Raw genomic sequence first — 24665 nt, 5'->3', positions numbered from 1 at the left:
TCTCTCTTTCTTTTCTTTTTTTGTCTTTTTAGGACTGTACCTGCAGCCCTTAATTGGAGCCATAGCTGCCAGCCTATACCATAGCAACAGCAATGCCAGATCCAAGCCTCATCTGCAACCTACACCATAGCTCACAGCAACGCTGGATCCTTAACCCACTGGGCGAGGCCAGGGATCAAACCTGCGTCCTCATGGATGCTAGTTGGGCTTCCTACCTCTGAGCCGCAATGGAAACTCCCCTAATGCTGTGTTTAAAGGTAACGGTACAGAGTTCACTAAGGGATGTTGCAAAAGGGAAGTCTTGCTTTTCCTCCCAGAGTTTGGGATGAAGTAGACAAACTTTGTCCTGTCTCTGGGAGGATTTACCCCTCCTCAGCCAGTGTATCCCTTCCCAAAAAGTCAACTCTCCATGGTTCTCAGCTCCAGGAAAGGGTCCCAGTTGCAATTTCCTGCTTCAAAGGGCTGTGACGCCACTTCCCCCCTGTGAGGATGCGAAGTTGGAGCCTCTCTGTATTAGGGAGGCTGACACGCACCTAGGGCACTGCTGCGCATGTGCCCACAGCCTTGGTTTCCATCTATGTCTTTTTTTCTGGCCCCTGGGCACCCTCCTCACTTTCTTGGAAGCCCAGCTTAATTTTCAAAGGATGTTTGCAAAAGTTTATCTGCATTTCTGGTTGTCTATAGGGGAGCCATTTTCTGTTTTCTAATGTACCATAAGGTCTGATCTGGAAGTTTCTACCTTCATGGTCTTCTTTCTTTTCCTTCACTTAAAAAATTAATAAAATTTTGATTTTGGAATAGATTTAGATTTACAGAAAAGTTGTACAATTAGGATACAGAGTCCTTGAATGCCCTCCATCCAGTTTCCCATACTGCAGCCATCCCACATTTCCATGGTATATTTGTCACAACCAAGAAATTACTATTGGGTATGTGCTCTTTGCTGAACTACAGGCTTTATTCAGATTTCATCGGTCTTTTCTTTTCTTCTTTCTGTTCTTTTTTGGCCACACCTACGGCATATGGAAATTCCTGGGCCTAGGATTGAGTCTGAGCTATAGCTGCAACCTACACGCAATGCCGAATACTTAAGCCACTGTGCCTGGCTGGGGATCAAACCTGTACCGAGCAGAGACAAGTCTGGATCATTAACCTACTATGCCACAGCGGGAACTCCCATCCAATCAATGTTTAAGTGTTGTCTCTTCCATCTTCCAGCACCTCTCCAATTCCTTTCTCATTCATTCTTTCTTCCCCCCCTTCTTTCCTTTTTCCTTCCTTCCCCCTTTCTTTCTTCCTTTCCTCCCTCCTTCTCTCTCTGTCTCTCTCTCCGTCTGTGTCCCTCTCACTATCTTTCTTTCCCTGATGTCCCTCATGAAGAACTTCTCAACTGCCTCTTAGCTGTTCTTCCTGCCTCATCTTACCAAATCCACAGGGATCCTTCCAACACCCTGATCTCGTCTCACGGAAGCCCCCCAGGAACGGGGGAGGGGAATGGGGCTCCTGCCTGCCCCTGCAGCTCATCCCTGGTCACGCACAACGTGCTCCAGATTGGCTTCAGCTCTTGGCATTTCTCAAACGTGGGTCCAAGTCTTTGCAGATACTTCTCTCAGCCTGCCTTTGGCCAATTCGGGTTTGTTCTTTGAGCCTCAGCCGTGTGGTAGCTCCTCAGGGAAGATGAGGTGGCAGCCTCTCTAAGTTCTCCTAGAGCCCCTGTACCCGCCTTCCACACGTCCCCGAGAATTCTGGTTCAGTCTGGCCGCCCCCAGCTCAGTGTTCCGCTGTGATCATCCCTCCCCTCAGTGGCTGACACACAGTAGGTGTGCAACGACTACTTTTGAATGGCTAAGCACATACTAGGGAATCACACACTGCTTCTTTGGATCAACTGCCTCCCTTTGGGCAGAAGAGTGTGCACCACCCATGTGTCCTGATGCCTCTAAGTTGCTGGACCTTGGTTCCAGGATGGCATGCCTGGACTTAACTTTTTTTTTCCCTTTTTATGGCCATACCTGTGGAAGTTCAAGCTAGAGGTCGAATAGGAGCTATAGCTGAGGCCTACACCACCGCCACAGCAATGCCAGATCCAAGCTGCATCTGCAACCTATGTTGCAGCTTGCACCAACGCCGGATCCTTAACCCACTGCGCAAGGCCAGAATGATTGAACCTGCATCTTCATGGATACGAGTCAGGATCTTAACCCGTTGCACCACAACGGGAACTCTGCCTGGTCTTTTCCAACTGAGCCCGGAGGGCAGGTGACTCACCCTGATTTTCCTGATTATTTAGCACGACTGCCCTGAGGCGCAGCATCGGCACCCCCAGGAGCTCGTTAGCAATGGAGAGTCTGAGCGCCCCTCTCCTGCCCCCCACCCCCTGCCTCCCTTCCCGGTCCTGCGGTTTTTCTCCGCTGAGCAAGTGGTGGTGATGGATGCCTGGGGTGAAGCACACCAGAAAATGGGGCTGTGACAGGTCACTGCTCAATTACTCCCCTTTCCACCTGAGCAGGCAAAGGCCTTTAATTGGGAGAAAATGGGAGGCCAAAAAGGAGCCACGGGCTTGTGCTGGGATGATAATGAAGTCAATACAGGGTGTTGCCCCAGGAGCCCCTAAAAGTGGCACATAACCCAGATCTGGAGATGCCGAGGCTTCCTAGAGCAGGTGATGTGAGACAACTCCCCTCCTTCCCCACTGAGACCTGAAGGATGAGGAAGAATCAGAGAAGGAGTGTCCTCGGTGGAGGGCACAGCATGTACAAAGATCCAGAGGTGAGAAAGAGAGGGAGCATTTGGAGAATTGCAAATGGCTCAGCCTGGCTGGGAGCTGGAGAGGGAGAGGAGGCTGGAGGTGACAGGGGAGGGGAGGGACAGGGGAAGGGGCAGGGCAGGATGCACAGAGGAGCGCGTTGCTCTGGAAACCAGGAGGCCCAGCTACATGGTCTTCTAGTTCAATGAGCAGCACCAAAGGTCCCCAAGATCTCCCAGCTGGGGTGGGAGTCAAAGCCTGTGGCAGCTTTGGGCTTGTTAAGGAAAGAGGACTTATCAGCAGAGTTCAGGGCTCATTTTTTTTTTTTTTTTCCTCTCTCTCTTTTTAAAAGAATAAATTGTCACCTTCCCACTCCATCTGGCTGCTCGATCCCCTGGCCCCAATCCAGCCACCCACAAATGCACGAGCACTATCCTGCCGCCTCCTGCCCAGATCAGCCTTGGGAGCCAGCCGGGAAAAGAGGAGGGGGTGCCACATTTTCCCTGCCCCCCACCCCACATCGCTACTGAGCCCCAGATGTCCCAGGGGGTCAGAAACATCTCCCAGTGTCCAGGAAGGTGTTCACTGCGGGGTTGCGGGGGGTTGGGGGGGTTGAGTCACCTTCATTCATTTTGCTTCCCACTGCCTCCCTGGTCCACACGTCCCTCTCCCAGACTGTCCTCCTTCCCAGGAGCCCTGGCTCTGGTGTGCAGAACCGCTGGACCCAGAATTCTCATGCCTGAGCATCAGTTCCCTTCTCTGGGTTGCTTTTGTCACTGGATGATACAGGGAAGACTGCCCTGGGTGATTTCTTAAATTGTTCACGACGGCAGCCATTCATCGGTAGTTAGTATAACCATGGGGACCAAACTGAGGGGTGGGTACCTGTATCATCCCCATTTTATAGATGCAGAAACTGAGGCTCAAAGAGATGACATCACTGGCTCCCACAGCTGGCAAAGGGTTCTGTCAGGATGAGACTCAGCTTGATGGACTTGGAAATTCCTAGGCATTACGGGACCTCCAGAAAACATCGTTTTCTGGAACTGGTTTCCTCATTTGTAAGACAAACCCCAAATGGAACAGTGTTATAAATTGAGTGTGCCCGCTCCCTCCCCAATTTGTATGTTGAAGCCCTGCCCCCTCAAGGTGATCGTATTTGGAGGTAGAACCGTCAGGAGGCAATAGAGTTAGATGATGCCATAAGGGTGGACCCCCAAGAGGTTAGTGCCCTGTGAGAAGGGAAGAGACCACGGCTCCCTTCCATGGCCATCGGCAAGCCAGGAAGAGAGCGCTCATAACAGACGGAACTGGTGGGAGTTCCCGTCGTGGCTCAGTGGTTAGCGAATCCGACTAGGGACCACGGGGGTTGCAGGTTTGATCCCTGGCCTTGCTTGGTGGGTTGAGGATCTGGCGTTGCCATGAGCTGTGATGTAGGTTGCAGATGAGGCTCAGATCCTGGGTTGTTGTGGCTCGGGCGTAGGCTGGCGGCTGCGGCTCCAATTCAACCCCTAGCCTGGGAACCTCCACATGCTGCAGGAGCGGACCTAGAAATGGCAAAAAGACAAAACAAACAAACAAACAAACAAAAACCAAAACTGAAATGGTCAACACCTTAATCTTGGAGTTCCCAGGCTTTGGAACCATGAGAAATAAATTCCCAAGCCTCCCAGTCTATTATTTTGTTCTAGTGGCCCAAGCTAAGACAAACCTAATTAAGCAAATAATTCAGTGTTTCTTCAATTATGATTTGAGGTCTGTGGCCTCAAGTGGTCTGCGCTCTGGAGGGAGGGACACACAGCATGCCTGGCAATGAGTCTTCATATCCTAAGGGACCTTGTAGATGCAGAGGGCTCTGTGACCAGGAAAGAGGGGTGGGGGATGGGCTAGACTGTCCATGGGGGTGGGGGGTACTCTAGGCTCTGGCTCTATGATCCAGGCTGGGGTGGCGGGGAGAGCTGTACTCTAGGATGTAGGGACCCCTGTTTTCCACATCTCTGTGCTCCAGCTTCAGAGCTTGGACTCTGGAGTTAGATGACTCCAGTTGGAAGCTCAACTCATTTTTTTTCTTTTTTTCCCTAGGTCTTAGGGCCACACCCATGGCATATAGAGGTTCCCAGGCTAGGGGATGAACGGGAGCTATAGCTGCCAGCCTACAGCAATGCCAGATCTGAGCCACGTTTGTGCTTACACCACAGCTCATGGCAATGCCAGATCCTTCACCCACTGAGCGAGGCCGGGGATCAAACCTGCATCCTCATGGATACTAGTCAGATTCCTTTCTGCTAAGCCACAGTGGGAACTCCCTAATAAGCCATTTTTCAAGGACTGCCTTGCATGATCTCATTGAAATTTCCCCCATACATTTGATGGACACCATTATTACCCTCACTCTCCAGGGCAGGGGACTCGAAGCTCAGAGAAAGATCCCATGGGCATAAGCTAGTGAGACAGAGGATTCTCCTGGTCTCTCCCGCCCTCACACCCAGCCTCAGGCCCTTCTCACATATGCTGGCAGAAGGGCAATATCTTGGAATACACAAATATCCTTCAAGGATATTTTGTCCAGTTTCTCGCCTGCTCACCCATTGTACAGATGAGGAAACTGAAGCACAAGAGCAGGGATGCAAAGACACTGTTAAGGACTGAATATCTGCGTGCCTCCCAAATTCCCATGTTGAAGCCCTGACCCCCAATGTCATGGTGTTTTCAGATGGGGCCTTTGGAAGATGATTAGGGTTAGATAGAGTCAAGGGAACCCCCCTCCACTAACCCTAACCTCCCCTCCACCGTGATGGGATTAGTGCCCTTCTAAGTAGAAGAAAAGAGACCAGAGTGCCCTCTCCCCACCATGTAAGCCAGGAAGATGGCCCTCACCAGGGAACTGAATCAGACGGCATCTTGATCTTGGACTTGTAGCCTCCAGAACGCTTCCTGTTGTTGAAAATACCACCTAGCCTGTGGTATTTTGTTATAGCAGCCTGAGCTGACTCATACATTCGGAGAGTATATGCCAGAACCAGACCCACTGATGTTCGCCCAAATGAACTGACTACCCTTCATCCCCCACCACTAGGGTTGCCAGATTTTTTGTTTGTATTTTTAGGGCTGCGCTTGCAGCATATGATGGTTCCCGTCTAATCAGAGCTGCAGCTGCCACCCTATGCCAGAGCCACAGCAATGGCAGTGCTGGATCCAAGCTGCGTCTGCAACCTACACACATCACAGCTCACAGCAACGCTGTGCAAGGCCAGGGATCGAACCCACGTCCTCATGGATACTACTAGGGTTCGTTAACCTCTGGGCCATGACAGGAATTCCAGGGTTGCCAGATTTAAAAAAAATAATAATAATGCCCAGTGATATTTGAATTTCAGAAAAGCGAAAAAATCAGTTTTAGCATTAGCTATGTCCCATGCGATATTTGGGACACTAAAAATGATTTATTTATTATCTGAAGTTCACATTTACCTGGGCATCGGGTATTTAATCTGGCAATCCTATCACACCACAGTTTTAAATTCACCCCAACACTGTGACTGCCCAATACCATGGCCTTATAGGATCATATGGATGTTTCACTATTAATTTTATTTCAGTGGAGATGGAAATAGTATCTCTGCCATAGAATTATTGTGAGGATTAAGGAAATCCGTATATAAAAAGTGCTTGAAATAGCGCCGGGCACCTAGTGAGGGTATCAGTTGTTACTGATATTACTATGATGGTGAGTATTGTTACTGGAAAGAACCCTCCTGGTAAAGCTGACAGGTGAAATCCTCCACCAAGAAGAGATTAGAGGAAATTCAGGACCCTGACTATCCCAAAGTCAGCACCCCAGCCTCCCCATCGGAAAGGTGAAGAAACGGAGCACATTCGAAGCAAGCGGGACACTGGAAGGCCACACCCCCAAGGCCGATGGGTCCTAATCCCTGGGGACCCAGAAAACCCACCGAGCTGTGGACATCGCTGGGCCAGGCCGCCAGGGAGGTCAGTAAGAGGGGACAGCTGTGTCCTCCTGCATGCCCGACTCTAGTGGCATAGGAGCGGATCTGAAAGCTCCCCAGGAACACCTGTCACAGCCAAGGTGGGAGGAGGGAATCCAGATGCTGAATACCTAACAAAAATACCATCTTTGGATCTTCCTAGGGTGCCGGGAACTTTCCCCATGTTCTTGCATCTCCCTGGCACAGTAGTCCCAGAGGGTGCCGTTTGGATCACCTTTTCCCAAAGGAAGCTGAAGCTCAGAGAGGTTAACAAACTTGCTCTAGGTCACACAGCTTTTAAGATGCAAAGCTGGGATTTAAAACCAGGACTCTTTGGGTCTGGCCCTAGAACAACGACCAGGCGCTGGAGGGAGAGGAGTTGGAAGGGCTCTCAGGAAGCTCAGCTTGGATCCCCCACACTCCTGGGGTCAGCCCAGGCAGCCAGGTCTCCCTTCCACCCACTCCCAGCCCCGGCCCCACACTCACCTGGGCTGATCTTGATGTCGGTTTGCGGAAAGGCCTGTGCGGAGAGGAGGTTCAGGAGGGCTGTGACCCACAGCCCCCACTTCTGCATCCTGGGCCCTGAGAAAGCCACCCGGCCGGAGCTCGAGTCAGGATGGCTCTCCTGCCTGGAGCTCAGACCTGACTGGGTAGACCCGGGTCTCCTCCCCCCGCCCCCTCCTCCCCTCCCCCCTCCTCCCTCCCCCCCTGCACCGGCACCGCTGCAGTCAGTTCAGAGTGACAGCCCCCTTTCGGAGAACTAAGAGAAAGCCCAGCCCTGCTTCCCAGCCATCAGGTGGCCTGGGGCCTGGGCCAGCTTCCTTTGAGACTCTGTGAGATGAGACAAGGACGCTCACATCCCAGGCCAGCACAGGAGAGAAAGAATCTCTGTGCCCTCAGAGGAAACAGTACCAGAAGGCAAAAATACAGAAAATCCATCAAGAGCGTAGGTCTCCTGGGCCAAGGCCACATCACCTGTGGATGTGATTTGTTGGGTCCATGCTGTGTTTTAAATTTTCTAAAAACCTGTTGTCAGGATATCAGAGCTGGAGATTTTAAGTGTTAAGTCCAAGGAACAACCATGCGGAGCTCAGAAAGGGCGTCCCCTTCAGGCGAGGCCAGCGCACTTCGACTTAGCCTGTCCCTATCACCATTCCACCATTGCTGCTTTTCTTTCTTTTTCTTTCTTTCTTTCTTTCGCTTTCTTTCTTTCCTTCCTTCCTTCCTTCCTTCCTTCCTTTCTTTCTTTCTTTCTTTCTTTCTTTCTTTCTTTCTTTCTTTCTTTCTTTCTTTCTTTCTTTCTTTCTTTCCTTCCTTCCTTCCTTCCTTCCTTCCTTCCTTCCTTCCTTCCTTCCTTCCTTCCTTCGTCTTTTTAGGGCCACAGATGTGGGAAATAGAGGGTCCTAGGCTAAGGGTCGAATAGAACTGTAGCTGCCAGCCTACACCACAGCTACAGCAACACCAGATCCGAGCCGGGTCTGTGACCTACACCACAGCCCAAGGCAATACCGGATCCTTAACCCACTGATCGAGGCTAGGAATCGAACCCACAGCCCACAGTTCCTAATCGGATTCGTTTCCGCTGCGCCATGAAGGGAACTCCCAGTGCAAGTCTTTTCCTGGCTTTTTTCCAGATTCCCCTCCTCCTCTCCTGAAATGCTCCGTCAAGTGCCCCCACACTGTGGCTGACAGTCCCTCGAACGTGTCCCAGACACTCGCCTTCTCTCTGGAACATCCGAGCCCGTGCCCGCAAGGAATAACTTAACTCATGCCCACGCGGAGCGCTTTGCCAGCCCCCTCGGGGCTGAAAGCCTGCCAAGGCCTGACTCAGGCTAGGAGCACAGCCCAGACCCACTTGCAGCTGAAGAATTACTCATGTGTCCTCCTTGCCTCAAGGCTTTGTGCTGGGGCGCCCCGGAGCACGCACATTTATTTATTTATAAATGACAGATGCTCATTATACAAGTGACGTGCACGCACAGCTTACTGCACTAACATACTGTGTCTGTTATAAAACTGCCCTCCCCCAACTTGACTTTTTTAAAAAAGTCGATACAAAATATAAAGACAGAAGAAAGCCGGGATGCTTCCTCTCTGCTCCCCACCATCCCTGGTGAGTGACCACTTTTTGGAGGCCTCTGATGTCATGGAAACCAAACACCCCTGCACGAAGCTACCAGGAGGAGAAGGAGGGGGTCCGACCCAGGCCACTGGAAATCCTTTTGAAAGAGGAGGCGCTCTTTTGCTTTGGCAAATGAGCCTCCTGCATGACCTGTGTTGATAATGGAACAGGTGAGGGCTGGGGGTTTTGGTAAATTGGTTCATGCTCCCTCTCTGGATGGAAACAAGCAAAATATTTGCGACCTGCTTAATTGTGAGTGTGGTCCCTGGACCAGCAGCACTGGCATCTCCTGGGAGCTCATTAAAAATGCAGAATCTTGGAGTTCCTGTGGTGGCTCAAGGGGTAAGAACCTGACATGGTCTCTGTGAGGATGCGGGTCTGATTCCTGGCCTCGTTCGGTGGGTTAGGATACAGCATTGTCACAGGCTGCGGTGTAGGTGGCAGAGATGGCTCGGATCTGGTGTTGCCGTGGTTGTGTTGTAGGCCTGCAGCTGCAGCTCTGGACTCCTGGCCCAGGAACTTCCATAGGCCGCAGGTGCGGCTATAAGAAGGAAAAAAACGCAGACTCTCAAGCCGCACCTCAGACCCACTGACTAGGAATCTGCATTTTTGACTAGATCCCCAGGGGGTCATATGTATATTAATGCTATGAAGCACTGCTATAGACAAGGGTAGGCAAAATTTCTAAAATCTATTTTTTTCAAGGGAAAATGTATGTATTTAAGATACCCAATATGATGGGAGTTCCTGTTGTGGCTCAGCGGAAACGAATCTGACCAGTATTCACGAGGACACAGGTTCGATCCCTGGCCTCAATCAGTGGGTTAAGGATCTGGCGTTGCCGTGAGCTGTGGAGTAGGTCGCAGATGAGGCTTGGATCTGGCATTGCTGTGGCTGTGGTGGAGGCCAGCAGTGCAGCTTCGATTCTACCCCTAGCCTGAGAACCTCCATATATCGAAGGTGCAGCCCTAAACAAACAAACAAACAAAAAACTTCCTATCCCTGCTTCTACTCCACCTCTTTCCTTCGAACTTGGATCCTGCATCCCCAAAAGGGTGTGTAGGTGGTCCAGGCACCTCTTTTCCCACTTCCTAGCTGAGGGGGAGGACGATGCTAATTAAGCCGAGTAGGTAGCCCACGGCAGGGCACCTGGGCCCAGGTTTCTATAGCAACCAAGTCCTTCCTTCACCTTTCCCCATATTTCCCTCATCTCCTGACAAACTCTCATTGGAGACGTGAAAGGCTGCTGCTCCCTCTCATCAACCAGCAAGCATCACCCAGGATCCAGGTGCTGGCAGGCTTGCATCTTTCTAAGGCTGTGAGGGAACCATCTCCCCTGGGCCTGCAGATACCACCTCTTCCCGAGTCTCTGCACAAGGCCTCCCCTCTGTGTGCATCTGTCTCTGTGTTCTAATTTCCCCTTTTATAAGGACACCAGGGAGCTCCCATCGTGGCTCTGTGGGTTAAGAACGCGACATAGGGTCTGTGAGGATGCGAGTTCGATCCCTGGCCTCACTCAGTGGGCTAAGGATCTGGCTTTACGGTGAGCTGTGGTGCAGGTCGCAGACATGGTTCGGATCCCAAGTTGCTGTGGCTGTGGTGTGGGCCAGCAGCTAGAGCTCTGATTTGACCCCTAGCCTGGGAACTTCCATAGGCCACAGGTGCAGCCCTAAAGGGCAAAAAATAAAAAAGAAGAACCCCAGCCATGTTGGATTGGGGCCCGCCCTGATGACGTCACTGAGCCTTAATTACCTTGGAGGACCCCGTCTCCCAGTACAGACTAAATGAATTTTTTTTTTTTAAATTTTATGGCTGCACTCGCAGCCTATGTAAGTTCCTGGACCAGGAATTGAATCCAAGCAGCAGCTGTAACCTATGCCACAGTTTGTGGCAATGCCAGACCCTTCAACCCACTGTGCTGGGCTGGGGCTCGAACCTGCAACTCTGCAGTGATCCGAACTTTCTTAACCAACTGCGCCACAGTGGGAACTCTTCAGTGAGATCTCTAGCCCTTGGCAAGGTGCTTAGTCAGCCCTCTTGTCATTTATCTATTTTTTGTCTCTAGGGCTGCACCTGCGGCATATAGAGGTTCCCAGGCTAGGGGTCAAATTGGAGCTACAGCTGCTGGCCTACACCACAGCCCTGGCGATGCAGGATCCAAGCCACCTCTGTGACCTACATCTCAGCTCGTGGCAACACCTGATCCTTAATTCACTGAGCGAGGCCAGGGGTGGAACCCATGTCCACCCAGGAAAGTCCCAAAGTGCCAAACACTGAAGGCCTCCAGGGGGCAACCCTCAGGCCCTGAGAGATAAGGGGCAGTGGTTACTGAGCCCAGCTTCCCCACCGTGGTCATTCTCAAGTGCATTCCACTGGGGCCCCCAGCACGACAGCCCCAGAGCAGCCTTGTCTGCGTCTCTTCTTCCCCTGCTCATCCTTCCATTTATGCTTCCTGGGCTCGGCTCCCAAATAAAACATTGGCACCCAGGCCCTTGCCTCAGCGTCTACTTCCGAGGTGACCTGAGTAAGATGATGTGGAAACCTAGGCTCGGAGCAGCTGTGACTTGTGCGAGGGCGCAGGTAAGGGGTGCTAGGCCCAAGGTTTGGGTTATGGCATCTTTGGCCCAAAGCCCGTGGGCCCAATCACCATCGAACCTGGTCTCTAGTCCTGACTGCCTGGCATGGACCCATCTTCCCTCATTCTGTTGGTTCTCTCATCCTTTTTTCTTTTTTTGGCTGCACCTGCTGTATATGGAAGTTCCCAGGGTAGTGGCTGAATCAGAGCTGCCACTGAGGCCTTTGCCACAGACACAGCAACACAGGATTCAAGCCACTTCTGCAACCTAGGCCACCGCTTGTGGCAACGCCAGATCCTTAACCCACCGAGAGAGGCCAGGGATCGAACCCGCATCCTCATGGACGGACACTTTGTCTGGTTCTCAACCCACTGAGCCACAATAGGAAGTCCTGGTCTCAATTCTTGACCCACAAAATTTACGACCATAAAAATATACCAGTGCTCTGAGCCATCAGGGTGGTTTTGTTACAGAGCAGAACTAACTGAAACACGCCCCCCTCCGCACCCGTGTTCATGAAGAAAAAAGGTAACTCAAATGCATGGCCCAAATAAATAATCTTTAATTTCAATAAATAGCTCCCCATGATACCAGACAATATGCTGTGGGAAAAGATACAGAAGCAGCCAATAGAGAGGAGAGAGAGAGAGATCTATTCTAATTGCACTATTTTCTTAGCATGAGAGGAACAACTTGGGTTCACACACAAACACAGAGGTGGTCCCCAGAGTGTGACATGGACTGGGCGGCTCTGGGTGCAGTGGCCGTTTTACTCCACCTAACTGTCCTTAGCGGGTCCGTGAGTCACAATCACCATGATTCTATCAAAAAATGTCACTTGTGTGGAAACAACCAAAATGTCCATCGAGAGATGGATGAATGAAGACGATGTGGTCTAGACAGACAATGGAACACCGCTCAGCCAGAAAAAAAGAACAAAAGAATGCCATGTGCAGCAACCTGGATGGAACTAGAGACTCTCACACTAAGTGAAGTCAGCAAGAGAAAGACAAATACCATATGATTTCACTTATATCTGGAATCTAATACACGGCACAAATGAACCTTTCTATGGAAAAGAAACCAACTCATGGACTTGGAGAACAGACTTGTGGTTGCCAAGGGGTGAGGGAGGGAGGGAGTGGGATGGACGGGGAGTCTGGGGTTAGTGGATGCAAACTATTGCCTTTAGAATGGAGAAGCAATGCGAACCTGCCGTATAGCACGGGGAACTGTATCCCGTCACTTGTGATGGAGCCTGACGGAGGAGAATGGGAGAGAAAGCATGTATGTGTCTATATGTACACACACACACACATGACTGGGTCACTCTGCTACACAGCAGAAATCGACAGAACAATGTAAATCAACCATAATAGAAAAAATAAAAACCTAAAAAAAGGAAAACATTTGAAAATCATAAAAAAAGTTACTTCTGCCTCATCGGAGTCTATTAACTTGAAATTCACACACGCTACTGCGACTGCAGGTGGGGTCCGGACAGACAGGAGGACACCGGGGTGAAATGTCACTGACAGGACAGGCAAAGGAAAGGAGGTGCCCAAGACTGAGGCCCTGGTCAGGCACCTTCCTCACCAAGGGCACACACAGGCTCACCTGTGAGGGCACATGTGCACGCACACGGACACGGACGTGCGCGCGCGCGCACACACACACACACACACACACACACACACACACAGGGGCTTCAGGAAGAAGCTAACACAGGGAGGGATCCAGTTAAGCAGGAGAGGTTTCTGACACCGGGATGTTTTTGCTGCCATTTGGTTTCTCCAAATAGTCTAAGCTATTTATCACGTCCACTAAAGAGAAGACTGAATACTTACACTTTGGGGGGAAAGGGACAGGTGTGAAGAACCCCGGGGAAGCGCAGCCCGTTCCAGAGTCACCCAGTGGGTGTGTGCCTTTTGGGCACGGGCATTGGGCCTTCCAACACGGGCCAAACCCTTGGCGAATTTCGTCTTCGTGGAGGCTGGCACCCTTGGGGAGGTCCTTTCTCTGGCCCGAGGGGTGAAAGTGCATTTGGGGGGGTGAGGGGGGTATCAACAAGAGCAGGCGCTGCCCAGAAGTCTCATAGCAGAGCCCACTCCGCACATGACCTACGGACGGGGCTTCTGGAAAGTTCTCAGACCTCAGTCCTTAGGGCAGCTGGTTTGTGATCAATAGTCAGCTTCCTCCCAGTTCTGAGAGGAGGTGTGTGTGTGTGTGTGTGTGTGTGCAGGTGTGGGTGTTACAGGAATATGGCATATTGTTTTGTCTTAAAGTTTCCGTCCTTTCGTCCTTGTCTCATAATCAAAAGCTGCTTTCCCTGCAGCCTTCAGGTCACCTCCAGCGAGGCAGGAGACACGCGGTCACACTCGGCCCGGGACCGCAGGCTATGCCACTGCTCCACGGCCGTGCGGTGGGCGTTGAGCATCCGCCTCCAGTGGTTGGATTCGGAGGCGCCGGAAGAGTACTGGCCGATCACGATCCTGCCGATGAAGTCGTTGCTGCTCTTCATGTTGTGGCCGAACACTAGCCAGAGAGGAAGGAGGGGGACAGGACAGCGGCAGGTGCAAGACAGAGGCGTTAGACTCCACATTCCTCAAGTGCAGGCACGGGGACCTCGTTTTTAGGACCCTGCTTCTTGGACCCGTGAGAATTCCCCGATTCCCTTGTGGAGCTCCCTCTGCTGCAACTTTAAACTTCCCGCCCACCCTCGGAGCACAACTGGGTAGTCCCGGTGGACCCGCTGGCCATCACTGGAGTCCAGCTGCGTGGCTGCACCAGGTTCTCAAGCCTGGCTCTTCAACATCAGAGGCTGGATAATTCTCCGTGGGAGTGTCCTGGGCACTGCAGGATGTCCAGCAGCACCTCAGGCCTCTGCCCCCCAGATGCCAGGAGCAACCCCTCCCTGGCTGTTACAACCCCAATGTCTCCAAACATGGCCTGACCATCCCCAGGGGGTGAGTCTATCCCAGATAAGAAGCAGCAGGTTAAGCTCTGAACCGTGGGGCCAGACACCCTAGGGAACCCTGGCTCTGTCATTCGACAGCCCTGAGACAAGAGAAGGAGCCCCTCAGACACTCAGTTTCTTCCTCAATTAAATAGGACTCTTTTCTTTTTTGGCTTCCCCGAGGCATACAGAGTTCCCAGGCTACGCACTACGGATCAGATTTGAGCTGCAGCTGCAGACGACAGTGCTGACCCCTTTAACTCATTATGCTCCCAGGCCAGGGATGGAACCTGCATTTTAGGGCTCTGCCAACCCCGTTGTGCCACAGTGGGAACCCCTAAATAGGACTTTTTTTTTTGCTTTTTAGGGTCGCACCCAGTGGCATGTGGAAGTTTGAATCGGAGCTGTAGCTGCCAGCCTATACCACAGCCACAGCCACACTAGATCCGAGCCACATCTGCGACCTACACCACAGCTCACGGCAACACCAGATCCTTAACCCACGGAGCAAGGCCAGGGATCGAATCCGAATCCTCATGGATCCTAGTCGGATTCGTTAACCGCCGAGCCACGAAGGGAACTCCTGGGAGAGGGCTCTTAACTGCACTTTCCCTTACAAGTCACCGCGAGGTTTCAGTGAGATAATGCACACAGCACCTGGCACTCAGTAAGTGCTCAATAAACATTACATTGCTCTTTGGATTCTCAATTTCTAGGCTGATCTTTCATTAAAAAAGACTTAGGCAACAGAGGCACGTTTCCTGAGCAAAAGGACTATGGTGATTTCGTCTCCCCCTCGTCTTTTTGGAAGGCTGTTAATTCCAATGCAAGCTTAATTTGTGTCTTTCAAGCCTGACGAGACAGTTAGCTTGATCTACCTTCCCAGCCCAGTTCTGCCTGATTCCCCATCTGCGTGTGGGTAGACTGGGCCTGCCATCTCGCTCACGGCCAGGCAGGCTGCGTCTGCGCTGTAGACGAAAGTCTACAGAAGGATTCTCATCGATTCACCCAAAGGGAGCAGAGCCCAGGCAGGCTGGGGCCCAGGGGGGCATGCCACTTATCAATTAAACCAGCTGAAAGATGCGGCCCAAACAGAGCTTGAATACCAACAAGTTTCTGTTCTCCCCAGGGGGGTTCACATAAAGCATTTCAAATGATAAGAATAAGGGCAAAAAAAGAAGAGTGGAAAAACAAAAACCCCATCCCCTGTCTTAAACCCCCAAAGATCCCGACTGAACTAGGTGAACTGAGACGCTATGCCATTTCCATCAAGAGCGTACCGTGGGGAATTCCCTGGTGGTGTCACAGGATAAGGATCTGGGGTTGGCACTGCTGCAGCTTGGGTCGCTGCTGTGGTGAAGGTTCGATCCCTGGCCCTGGAACTTCCACATGCTACAGGCGTGGCCAAAAGGGAAAAACAAAAAGAGAGAGCAGCGTGTCCTGTGCCTGTCAGCTCCGTGAACAAAAACTGGACCACGTATATTTTTTGTACATTTGGTAAAGTGTTCACCCTGCACAGGTAGACTTTATTTATACGAAAATCCCTTAAGAAGGGCAAAATCAGAAATGGAATCTTTGCTTAATAAAAGAAATTGCTAAGAAGCTCTCTGATGCATCTGGAAAAAAAAACACACAACTTTTTTGAAAAGGTAACATTCAAGACTCTTGAACCACACCTAGCGGGCAATGTCAAGTTTAATTTTCACCAAATGAAAACAAGTTCCCGAAGTCCCCTTTCCTGTGGGCCTCGAATCTAAGGTAAGATATCAGGAGACCATTTCGGGCCCCATTTGGTTTTCTTCCCTGGGGGCAAAATGTTCTACCTTCCTCTGCCTCTCCAAAGCCCCAGCATGAACATGCAGACAGGAGTTCCTTCTGTGGCACAGCAGAATCGAATCTGACTGGTATCCGTGAGGATGCAGGTTTGATCCCTGGGCTCGCTCAGTGGGTTAAGGATCTGGCGCTGCCGTGAGCTGTGGTGTAGGTCACAGGCGTGGCTCGGATCCTGCGTTGCTGTGGCTGTGGTGCAGGCCGGCAGCTATAGCTCCGAATCGACCCCTAGCCTGGGAACCTCCATGTGCCACAGGTGTGGCCCTTAAAAAAAAAAAAAAAAAAAAAAAAATGCAGACACATCCTAGTAAAAGAGCATAGGTTTTGCTTCCTTGGGAATGGGTTTTAAGAAAGGAAATCTCAAACATTCTGAGGCACTGTTGATGAAAGAGAAAGGAGGTTCAACTATGAGGGGAGCTTCACAGGATCTGCTCAAAATAAGAATGTCATAATGTAATGATCCAGCCATTCTACTTCCAGAGATATGTCCCATTGAATTCTCTGACAAACAAACAATGAATGATACACAGACAAGAATATTCCTCTGTAGGAAGGACTGGCAACCTAGAGCCTCCAAACCAAATGTGGTGTGTACCTGGTTTTTTGTACATAAAGTTTTATTGGAACCCAATCAAACTCACTTTATATGCCTGCAGCTGTTTTTGTGCTGCAGCAGCGGCAGCAGAGCTGAGTAGCTGCAACAGAGACAGTGTGGCCTGCAAAGCTGAAATGATTTTCTGTCTGGCCCTTTACAAAGAGCTTTGCTAAGCCCTGCTCTAGAAGGCCACTGATGAGAACGAAAAATGGAAATACCAAAAGCACTTCATGAGCAAGTGTGGCTGAAGCTGTTGGGACCCTGCCCACCCCCTCAGGCCACCCTGGAGGCTACCTGCACCTTTGGCTGCTGGCATCCCACCGGGAGTGCCAGCTGCTTTCCACCCAGGACATGCCCGTGTGTGGTGACCGTGTGATTTCCGGTGGCGGTCTTGGGCCATTCAGTAGCAACTTGACCTCTGAAAAGGCTGGAGACTAGACCCAGCCATTCGGTCAGCCAGCCCTGCCTGGGTGACTGACCCCGAATCTAAATCCCAGACACCAAAGCCTGAGGGAGGTTCCCTAGCCGGTGATCTACTAAGCGTGTTCCACACGTTGTTACTGGGAGAATTAAGTGCTGTGTATATGACAACGGAAAAAACTCTCGCCTGGGCTCCCCTGGATTCTGCCCTTTAAGCCTCTTCCCTTTGCTGAGTGGGGTCTGTCTCCTTTTGGTGACAGACACTGTAACCATGAGTGTAACCAGTTTTCTTTTTTTTTTTTGTCTTTGTTGTTGTTGTTGTTGTTGTTATTGTTGCTATTTCTTGGGCCGCTCCCGCGGCATATGGAGGTTCCCAGGCTAGGGGTTGAATTGGAGCTGTAGCCACCGGCCTACGCCAGAGCCACAGCAACGCGGGATCCGAGCCGCATCTGCAACCTACACCACAGCTCACGGCAACGCCGGATCATTAACCCACTGAGGAAGGGCAGGGATCGAACCCGCAACCTCATGGTTCCTAGTCGGATTCGTTTACCACTGCGCCACGATGGGAACTCCATGAGTGTAACCAGTTTTCAAAGGTCTAGGAGTCCTCCTAGAGAATCTCTGACCTTGACCGTGCCCCTGGGACCCTCCCGAGCTGTGGTTACCCCCTCATCAATTGACCTTGGCTGACCTGCCTCCCTTCCTCAATCTCTTATCAGCGGTTCCTAGGATCACGTTTCTAGTCGCCTACCTGCGCCCAAGTCATTATCTCAGGATCAGCTTTGGGAACACCCAGACTGAGACGGAGGGGACGAATTAAATAATTTCTGATGTAACAATGCCATGGAAACCAGCACCACGGTTAAAAATGAGACAGACCTATATATATATATACAAGATGGAAAAGTCTCTAAGATATATTGCTAGGAGACAAAATCAAGTTGCAAAACAGTATATGTAAACACAATCTTTTTTTGCCTAAAAATGTTAATATATAACCTAGAAAACAATATCTACAAGAATGATCACAAAATGTTGAGTAGCTCTCTCTAGAGAGAGGAGACAGAGAGAACATTCCACTTTACTTATTATATAAGCATGTATAGTTTGAACTTGTTTATTTTCTTGATGGTCACACCCGTGGCATATGGACGTTTCCAGGCTAGGGGTTGAACTGGAGTTGCAGCTGCCAGCCTATACCACAGCCACAGCAACACGGGATCCAAGCCGCATCTGTGACCTACACCGCAGTTTGCAGCAAGGCCGGATCCTTAACCCACTGAGTGAGGCCAGGGATCGAACCCACATCCTCATGGAGACTACATTGGGTTCTTAACCCACTGAGCCACAATGGGAGCTCCATCTGAACTTCTTACAAGTAGATACTATTTTGCCAAAAAAAACAAAGGAAAAAAAAATCAGCCACTATTAGAGAATCCAATTCTAAATCACCAGAAGGGGTGGAAGGCTCTATCGGAAGTTTGATATCCTACGCTCTCTGTCTCAATCTGCAAAGTGACTTGGCGTGGTGACTCACTCGGCGCGTGAAGGTGGCCGCTCCTCACTGATTCCGCCTTTCTGATGGGAAGCAGTTGCAGCTCTGGCCATCTGAGTTAACTGGCAGGCTTCAGGACTTGCAAATCACTTGGTAGAGTTATGGCAATCTTATCGGTCTTTTAAAAACCAAACATTTAAAATGCAAATTATAATAAGCTGAATAAAACTAACGGCTTCTATCATAAACGCTGCCTGGGAGAACATCAAGATTCGCCATCCCTGTCAATTCCAGAGGGTGTGTGGTTGGAGAGAATAGGGGATTAAGACTGGCTATTTATTGAATCCAAAAGAGGGGTGCAGAAGACAGGAGGCTAGATACCCCAGCCCCCTCCACTTTATAGAGAAAGAAGCCAAGTCGTTGAGTGGGCTGGTGGTAAAACTCTGCAGTATGTGCAGCAAGAAACCTGTAAAGGAAGCAAATTCCTTATAACTGGATCCCTACTTTTGGCCCTTTAGAAACAATAACACCTAGAAATTCTGTTGTAAGGCCCCCCGTATATCCCCACTGGTTGTTTTGGGGGACTCGTTGTTTTACCATAGTCTCTAGTATAAACCTGGACAGGCATTCCTGCTGTGGCTCAATGGGATTGGCGATGTCTCTGGACTGCTGGGACCCAGGTTCAGTCCCAGGCCCGGCACCGTGGGTTCAAGGACCCATGCTGCCACAGGTGCAGCTGGAACCTGAGCCCCTGCCTGGGGAACCCCATAGGCCGCGGGGTGGCTCAAACAAGAAAACAAAAATGTAAGCCTGGACAAGACACATGCTTCAACTGACCCTCATCATCTGAGGGAACGTCTCAACAATCCAGAGAGTGACCAAAAGACCTAGATGCCCAAGATAAGGACCTGCTGTCTAGCACAAGGAACTATATGTAATAGAATAACCTATAATGGAAAAGAATCTGAAAAAGAATATGTGTGCGTGTGTGTGTATATAACTGGGTCACTTTGCTACCTTGCTGTACACTGGGAACTAACACATCATAAATCAACTATACTTCAATTAAAAAAAAAAAAAAAGCCTAGATGGCACAAAGCCCATGAACCAAATCCCCGAGTAGGGTGCCTCACGTTTTCTCTTAGATCTAATTTATTCTTCATGGATTTAGACCTAAGTCAGAGAAACCTGGTCATCTGGCTTCCCCATCCAGAGTAATTTAAATTAATTTAGTGGACTGTGACCACGGGATAGACACCTGAACTTTAAAAAGTATAGTAGGGAGTTCCCGTGGTGGCTCAGGGGTAATGAACCCGACTAGCATCCCTGAGGACATGGGTTCCATCCCCGACCTCGCTCCGTGGGTTAAGGATCCCATGTTGCCGTGAGCTGTGGTGTAGGTCACAGACACGGCTCCAGTTCCGTGTTGCTGGGGCTGCGGTGTAGGCTGGCAGCTACAGCTCCAATTGGACCCCTAGCCTGGGAACCTCCATATACTGCGGGTGCAGACCTAAAAAGCAAAAAACCCCCACAAAACCCCCAAAACAAACAACAACAATAAAAAACAGACAAAGTACATAGAAAGGGGGGCCTTTTGGGGAGGAAGCAAATAACCCTCTACGCCTTCCTGGAGCCCAGGATGGTCACTGTGTGATCTTGGTTCTTTTTTGTTTCTGCATGGAAAAAAATTGTAGTATAGTTGATATACAATGTTGTGTTATGATTATTTGTTTACTTATTCATTTTTGGCTGTGCCAGAGGCACGCAGAAGTTCCAGGGCCAGGGCTGATGCCCGAGGCACAGCAGTGACAATGCTGGGATCTTAACCCACTGTGCCACCAGGGAACTCCAGGAGGATTTCTTTTCTTTTCTTTTTTTTTTTGGTCCTTTTTTGCCTTTTCTTGAGCCGCTCCCATGGCATATGGAGATTCCCAGGCTAGGGGTCTAATCGGAGCCGTAGCCACCGGCCAACGCCACAGCCACAGCAACAAGGGATCTAAGCTGCATCTGTGACCTACACCACAGCTCACGGCAACGCTGGATCCTTAATCCACTGAGCAAGGCCAGGGATCGAACCTGCAACCTCAGGTTCCTAGTCGGATTTGTTAACCACCGCGCCAGGACGGGAACTCCTAGGATCGTTTATTTCTAATAATTAAGATTCCGAATCAGTCAGGAAGCTCAATGTCTTAGTTAACAGGCCAAAGAAGTACAAACAGTTTTCTGTCAAAGAGTTAAAACCTCGAAAGTTTGAAAGTTTTTTGAAAGTTTAAGGGGAAGGCCTTCGGGATGTAGAACATTTACTCTCATGAGTCCCCCTGTAGGGCCCCTCCCCCAGGGATCAGGACCTAGGACACTGTTGTCCCTCCAACCTCAACAAACCTTAAGCAAACCTTAACCCTAACCCTAACCCTGATGGCGACAGTGTCAGAGGGCCGCTCTCTGTGTAGACGGGTGAGTCACCGACATACAGCTCTATCCTCAGACAGGGCGAGGAGACACCTGGCCTATTCCACTTCCTGGGATTTCTCTCTAAAGAACTCAGTGCATCTGTCTGCATCTGTGGTGCTAAACACCATGGCAACTCAGGTTAGGGAAACACAGTCGGTGAAACAAAAGCTCCGTGAGAGGCTCCCACGGGCTCAAGGTTTTACACACTGCTTAGGAGTTTCCGTTGTGGCTCAGTGGGAACAAATCCAACTAGTTTCCATGAGGATGCAGGTTCAATGCCTGGCCTCGCTCAGCGGGTCTGGGGTCCTGCATTGCCGTGAGCTGTGGTGTAGGTTGCAGACGTGGCTCAGATCCCATGTGGCTGAGGCTGTGGCTGTGGCTGGCAGCTGTAGCTCCAATTCCATCCCTAGCCTGGGAACTTCCATATGCCGTGGGTGCAGCCCAAAAAAGACAAAAAAGAAAGGGGGCAGGGAACACCGTTTTAAGCACCTATTAGGTGCATGGCCCAGGGCCAATTGCATCATGTGGGTGAACTACATCTTCAGATCAACCCACTAGAGTGAGGTTTCTCACTCAACACCCCTGACATTCTGGGTCAGCTGGTCCCGTGTTGTGGGGGGCTGCTGTTCTGAGCCTGGCAGGCGGTGCAGCAGCACCTCTGGCCGCTCCCCACCAAATGCTATTAGCAATCCTCTCCCCAGTTATGACAAAGTATCTCCAGACATTACCGAATCGAATCTACCTCCCAGCTCCCCTGAGACCCACTGTTCTAAGGCAGCTGCTGGCCCATTTTACAGCTGGGGAGACCAAAGCCCAGGGGAGATCCCTCTCGGCTCCAGTCCACATCCAGCTGTTCCGAGGGAGTCAGGGGCAAGTGGAGGCTTTTCACATTTTCACATTTGCTATAAAAATGAATCTGTTCTCTCCCGCAAGAGCAAAACTCTTTTGGTTGCTAGCTTAGTTTGCCAAGGCAGACAGTTCTGGAAGAGAAGCTGGATGACTTCAGAGTGTGGGTGTGATAAACACTGTGAATTAAAAGGAACGAAAAATCTTGATCATTACCAACTGGAGCAGACTCGGAAGCTCCCCATTGTGCGTGTTTGGTTTGCAAGGTGATGCCCCCAGAGGCAGCTTGGAACCTGACGGCCCCCATGTAGAGAGAAAGCAGCTCATGGAATCCCAGCTCGTGGTACCCAACTTGGTGGAGAGCCCAAGATCACACAGCCAGCACGGGTACACACGGCCACCTCAGCACTACCCCCTTCGGTCCACCTCTTGGATGCTGGGTCAAGCTGCTTCCCTATTTATGAAAAACACTGGACTAAGCTACCAAAACCCATCCTAGCTGTTTCACGGTCCTCCTGAGTTTCTCACCGTAGAGGGATCTCCAACCTTCATCAGATGTTCCTAAGTTCCCTTGGCCTTGGAAGGGCCCCAAAGCCGTCTTCAAATCCCTGTTTCCTCCCCTCCTTCTCCCCGCAGCCAAGCTCTGACACCCCACTAAGGTGGTACCCATCCATCCTCTCTTCAGACTTTTGCAAAGTTTCTCAAAACTACAGTTGGTCTTTCAGATGTGGATTTTGGTACCCCCAGGGGCTCTGGAGCCCATGGCCTCTTTTTCCTTCTCTATGAGACCTAGATGCTGTTTCAAGTTTTTCTTCAAAACAAGGTAGACTGGGAGCTCTCCTGCATTGTTGCACGTTAAGGATCTGTGGTTGTCAGTGCCTCGGCTTGGGTTGCTATTGTGGTGCAGGTTTGATCCCTGGCCTGGGAACTTTGGCATGTCATGGCACAGCCAAAAAAAATCACCAAACACCAAGGTAGATCACACCCCTTTTCCCCATTTAAACAGTGAGTGGGTCTATGTAGGTTTTGAGGCCCCTTTCAGCTATGAGATTTCTTCAAATCTTGTGGGTTTTTTTTTTTTGCCTTTTCTGGGGCCGCTCCCACAGCATATGGAGGTTCCCAGGCTAGGGGTCTAATCGGAGCTGTAGCCACTGGCCTACGCCACAGCCACAGCAACAGGGGATCTGAGCCGCATCTGCAACCTATACCACAGCTCACAGCAACGCCAGATCCTTAACCCACTGAGCAAGGCCAGGGATCGAACCCACAACCTCATGGTTCCTAGTCGGATTTGTTTCCGCTGCACCAGGACAGGAACTCCAAGATTTCTTCAATTCTAAGAAGTTTCACCCATGGCTAAGGGGTGATGTTTTTCATGCTTTCTTGGCTCATTTGGTGATTCATAGCAGCTGCTCCGATAGAACTTTTTCTCCATGTTTTTTCTTCTAATAGTCATCATGACAATTTAGATAACAGTATTACAAGAATTAAAAATCAGTAATGCTGTATATCCTGAGTTCTTTACTAGGTACTGAGTAAAGTACTTTCTATATATTTTTGGACTCAATCCATCATTCTGTTAGGGAAGGTACTCTTTATACCCCCATTTTGCAGATGAGCAGTTAAAGGCTCAGAGGGCTTAAGAGGTTGACTGCCCAAGGTCACACAGCCAGCACAGGTATAGCAGGAATCAAAGCTCAAAGCTCAGGAGTTCCCGATTTGGTTCAGTGGGTTAAGAGCCTGACACAGTATCCATGAGGATGGGGGTTTGATCCCTGGCCTCGCTCAGTGGATTAAGGATCTAGCGTTGCCACAGGCGGCAGCGTAGGTTGAAGATGTAGTTTGGATCCCATGTTGCTGTGGTTGTGGTGTAGGCCGGCAGCTGCAGCTCCGATTGGACCCCCTAGCCTGGAAACCTCCATATGCCGAGGATGCGGCCCTAAAAAGCCAAAAAAAAAAAAAAAAAAAAAAAAAAAGTTAAAACAAAACAAACCTCAAAGCTTAGCATCATGCTTCCTCCTCCTGTCCCAGAAAGAAGTCTCACTCATTCCCCTCTTCCACTGACCCTAACATAAGACAAAGGTAAGACTGGAGCAGAAATGCACACAGTAGGTCCTCAAGTTAGCATGTCAAGGTAAGAGGTGCTGAGTCAGAACAGCCCTGAAACCTCATGATGGCGCCACGTTGGAGATCTTCGAATCTTCTCTCTGGGGCCAGGGCTACCTCCAATGTCTGGAGGAGTGGCTGCCTCTCCAGGCACACAGCAGACAAGGAAGTTGTCTTTGTTTTTTGGTTTTTTTTTTTTTTTTTTTTTTTGCTTTCTAGGGCTGTACCTATGGCATATGGAAGCTCATTCCCAGGCTAGGAGTCGAATCAGACCTACAGCTGCCAGCCTATGCCAGATCCGAGACGAGTCTGGGAACTACACGACAGATCCTGGCAATGCTGGATCCTTAACCCACTGATCAAGTCCAGGGATCAAACCCTTGTCATCATGGATACTAGCTGGAACCTCTACTGCTGAGCCACAACAGGAACTCTGGAAGTTGTCTTATGTTTAGGGACCACCGACATGAAAAGTATAACAGTACCTAACACCTACACATAGCTGATTATGTACCAACCCCATTTATGGACTT

The 24665-nt window shown here is 50.3% G+C and overlaps 1 protein-coding gene across 4 annotated transcripts in view; it reads right to left on the bottom strand.

The window, feature by feature from the left end:
* The window catches only part of SYT17 (synaptotagmin 17), a 101060-nt gene that overhangs the window by 11204 nt on the left and 65191 nt on the right, over positions 1-24665 (bottom strand). For 3 of the 4 annotated variants that reach the window (XM_003124573.5, XM_013987721.2, XM_021086546.1), the window contains exon 8: positions 11971-13965. In XM_003124573.5, the coding sequence (XP_003124621.2) occupies positions 13769-13965 (197 nt within the window). In that variant the 3' untranslated portion in view covers positions 11971-13768. Of the gene's footprint in view, positions 1-7218; positions 7315-11970; positions 13966-24665 lie in introns of those variants that run through there. The other variant, XM_021086545.1, reaches the window with a different exon arrangement.

This window comes from Sus scrofa, chromosome 3, assembly GCF_000003025.6.
Source record: "Sus scrofa isolate TJ Tabasco breed Duroc chromosome 3, Sscrofa11.1, whole genome shotgun sequence".
Lineage (NCBI taxonomy): Eukaryota > Metazoa > Chordata > Mammalia > Artiodactyla > Suidae > Sus > Sus scrofa.
This window is presented reverse-complemented; position numbering and strand designations above follow the sequence as displayed.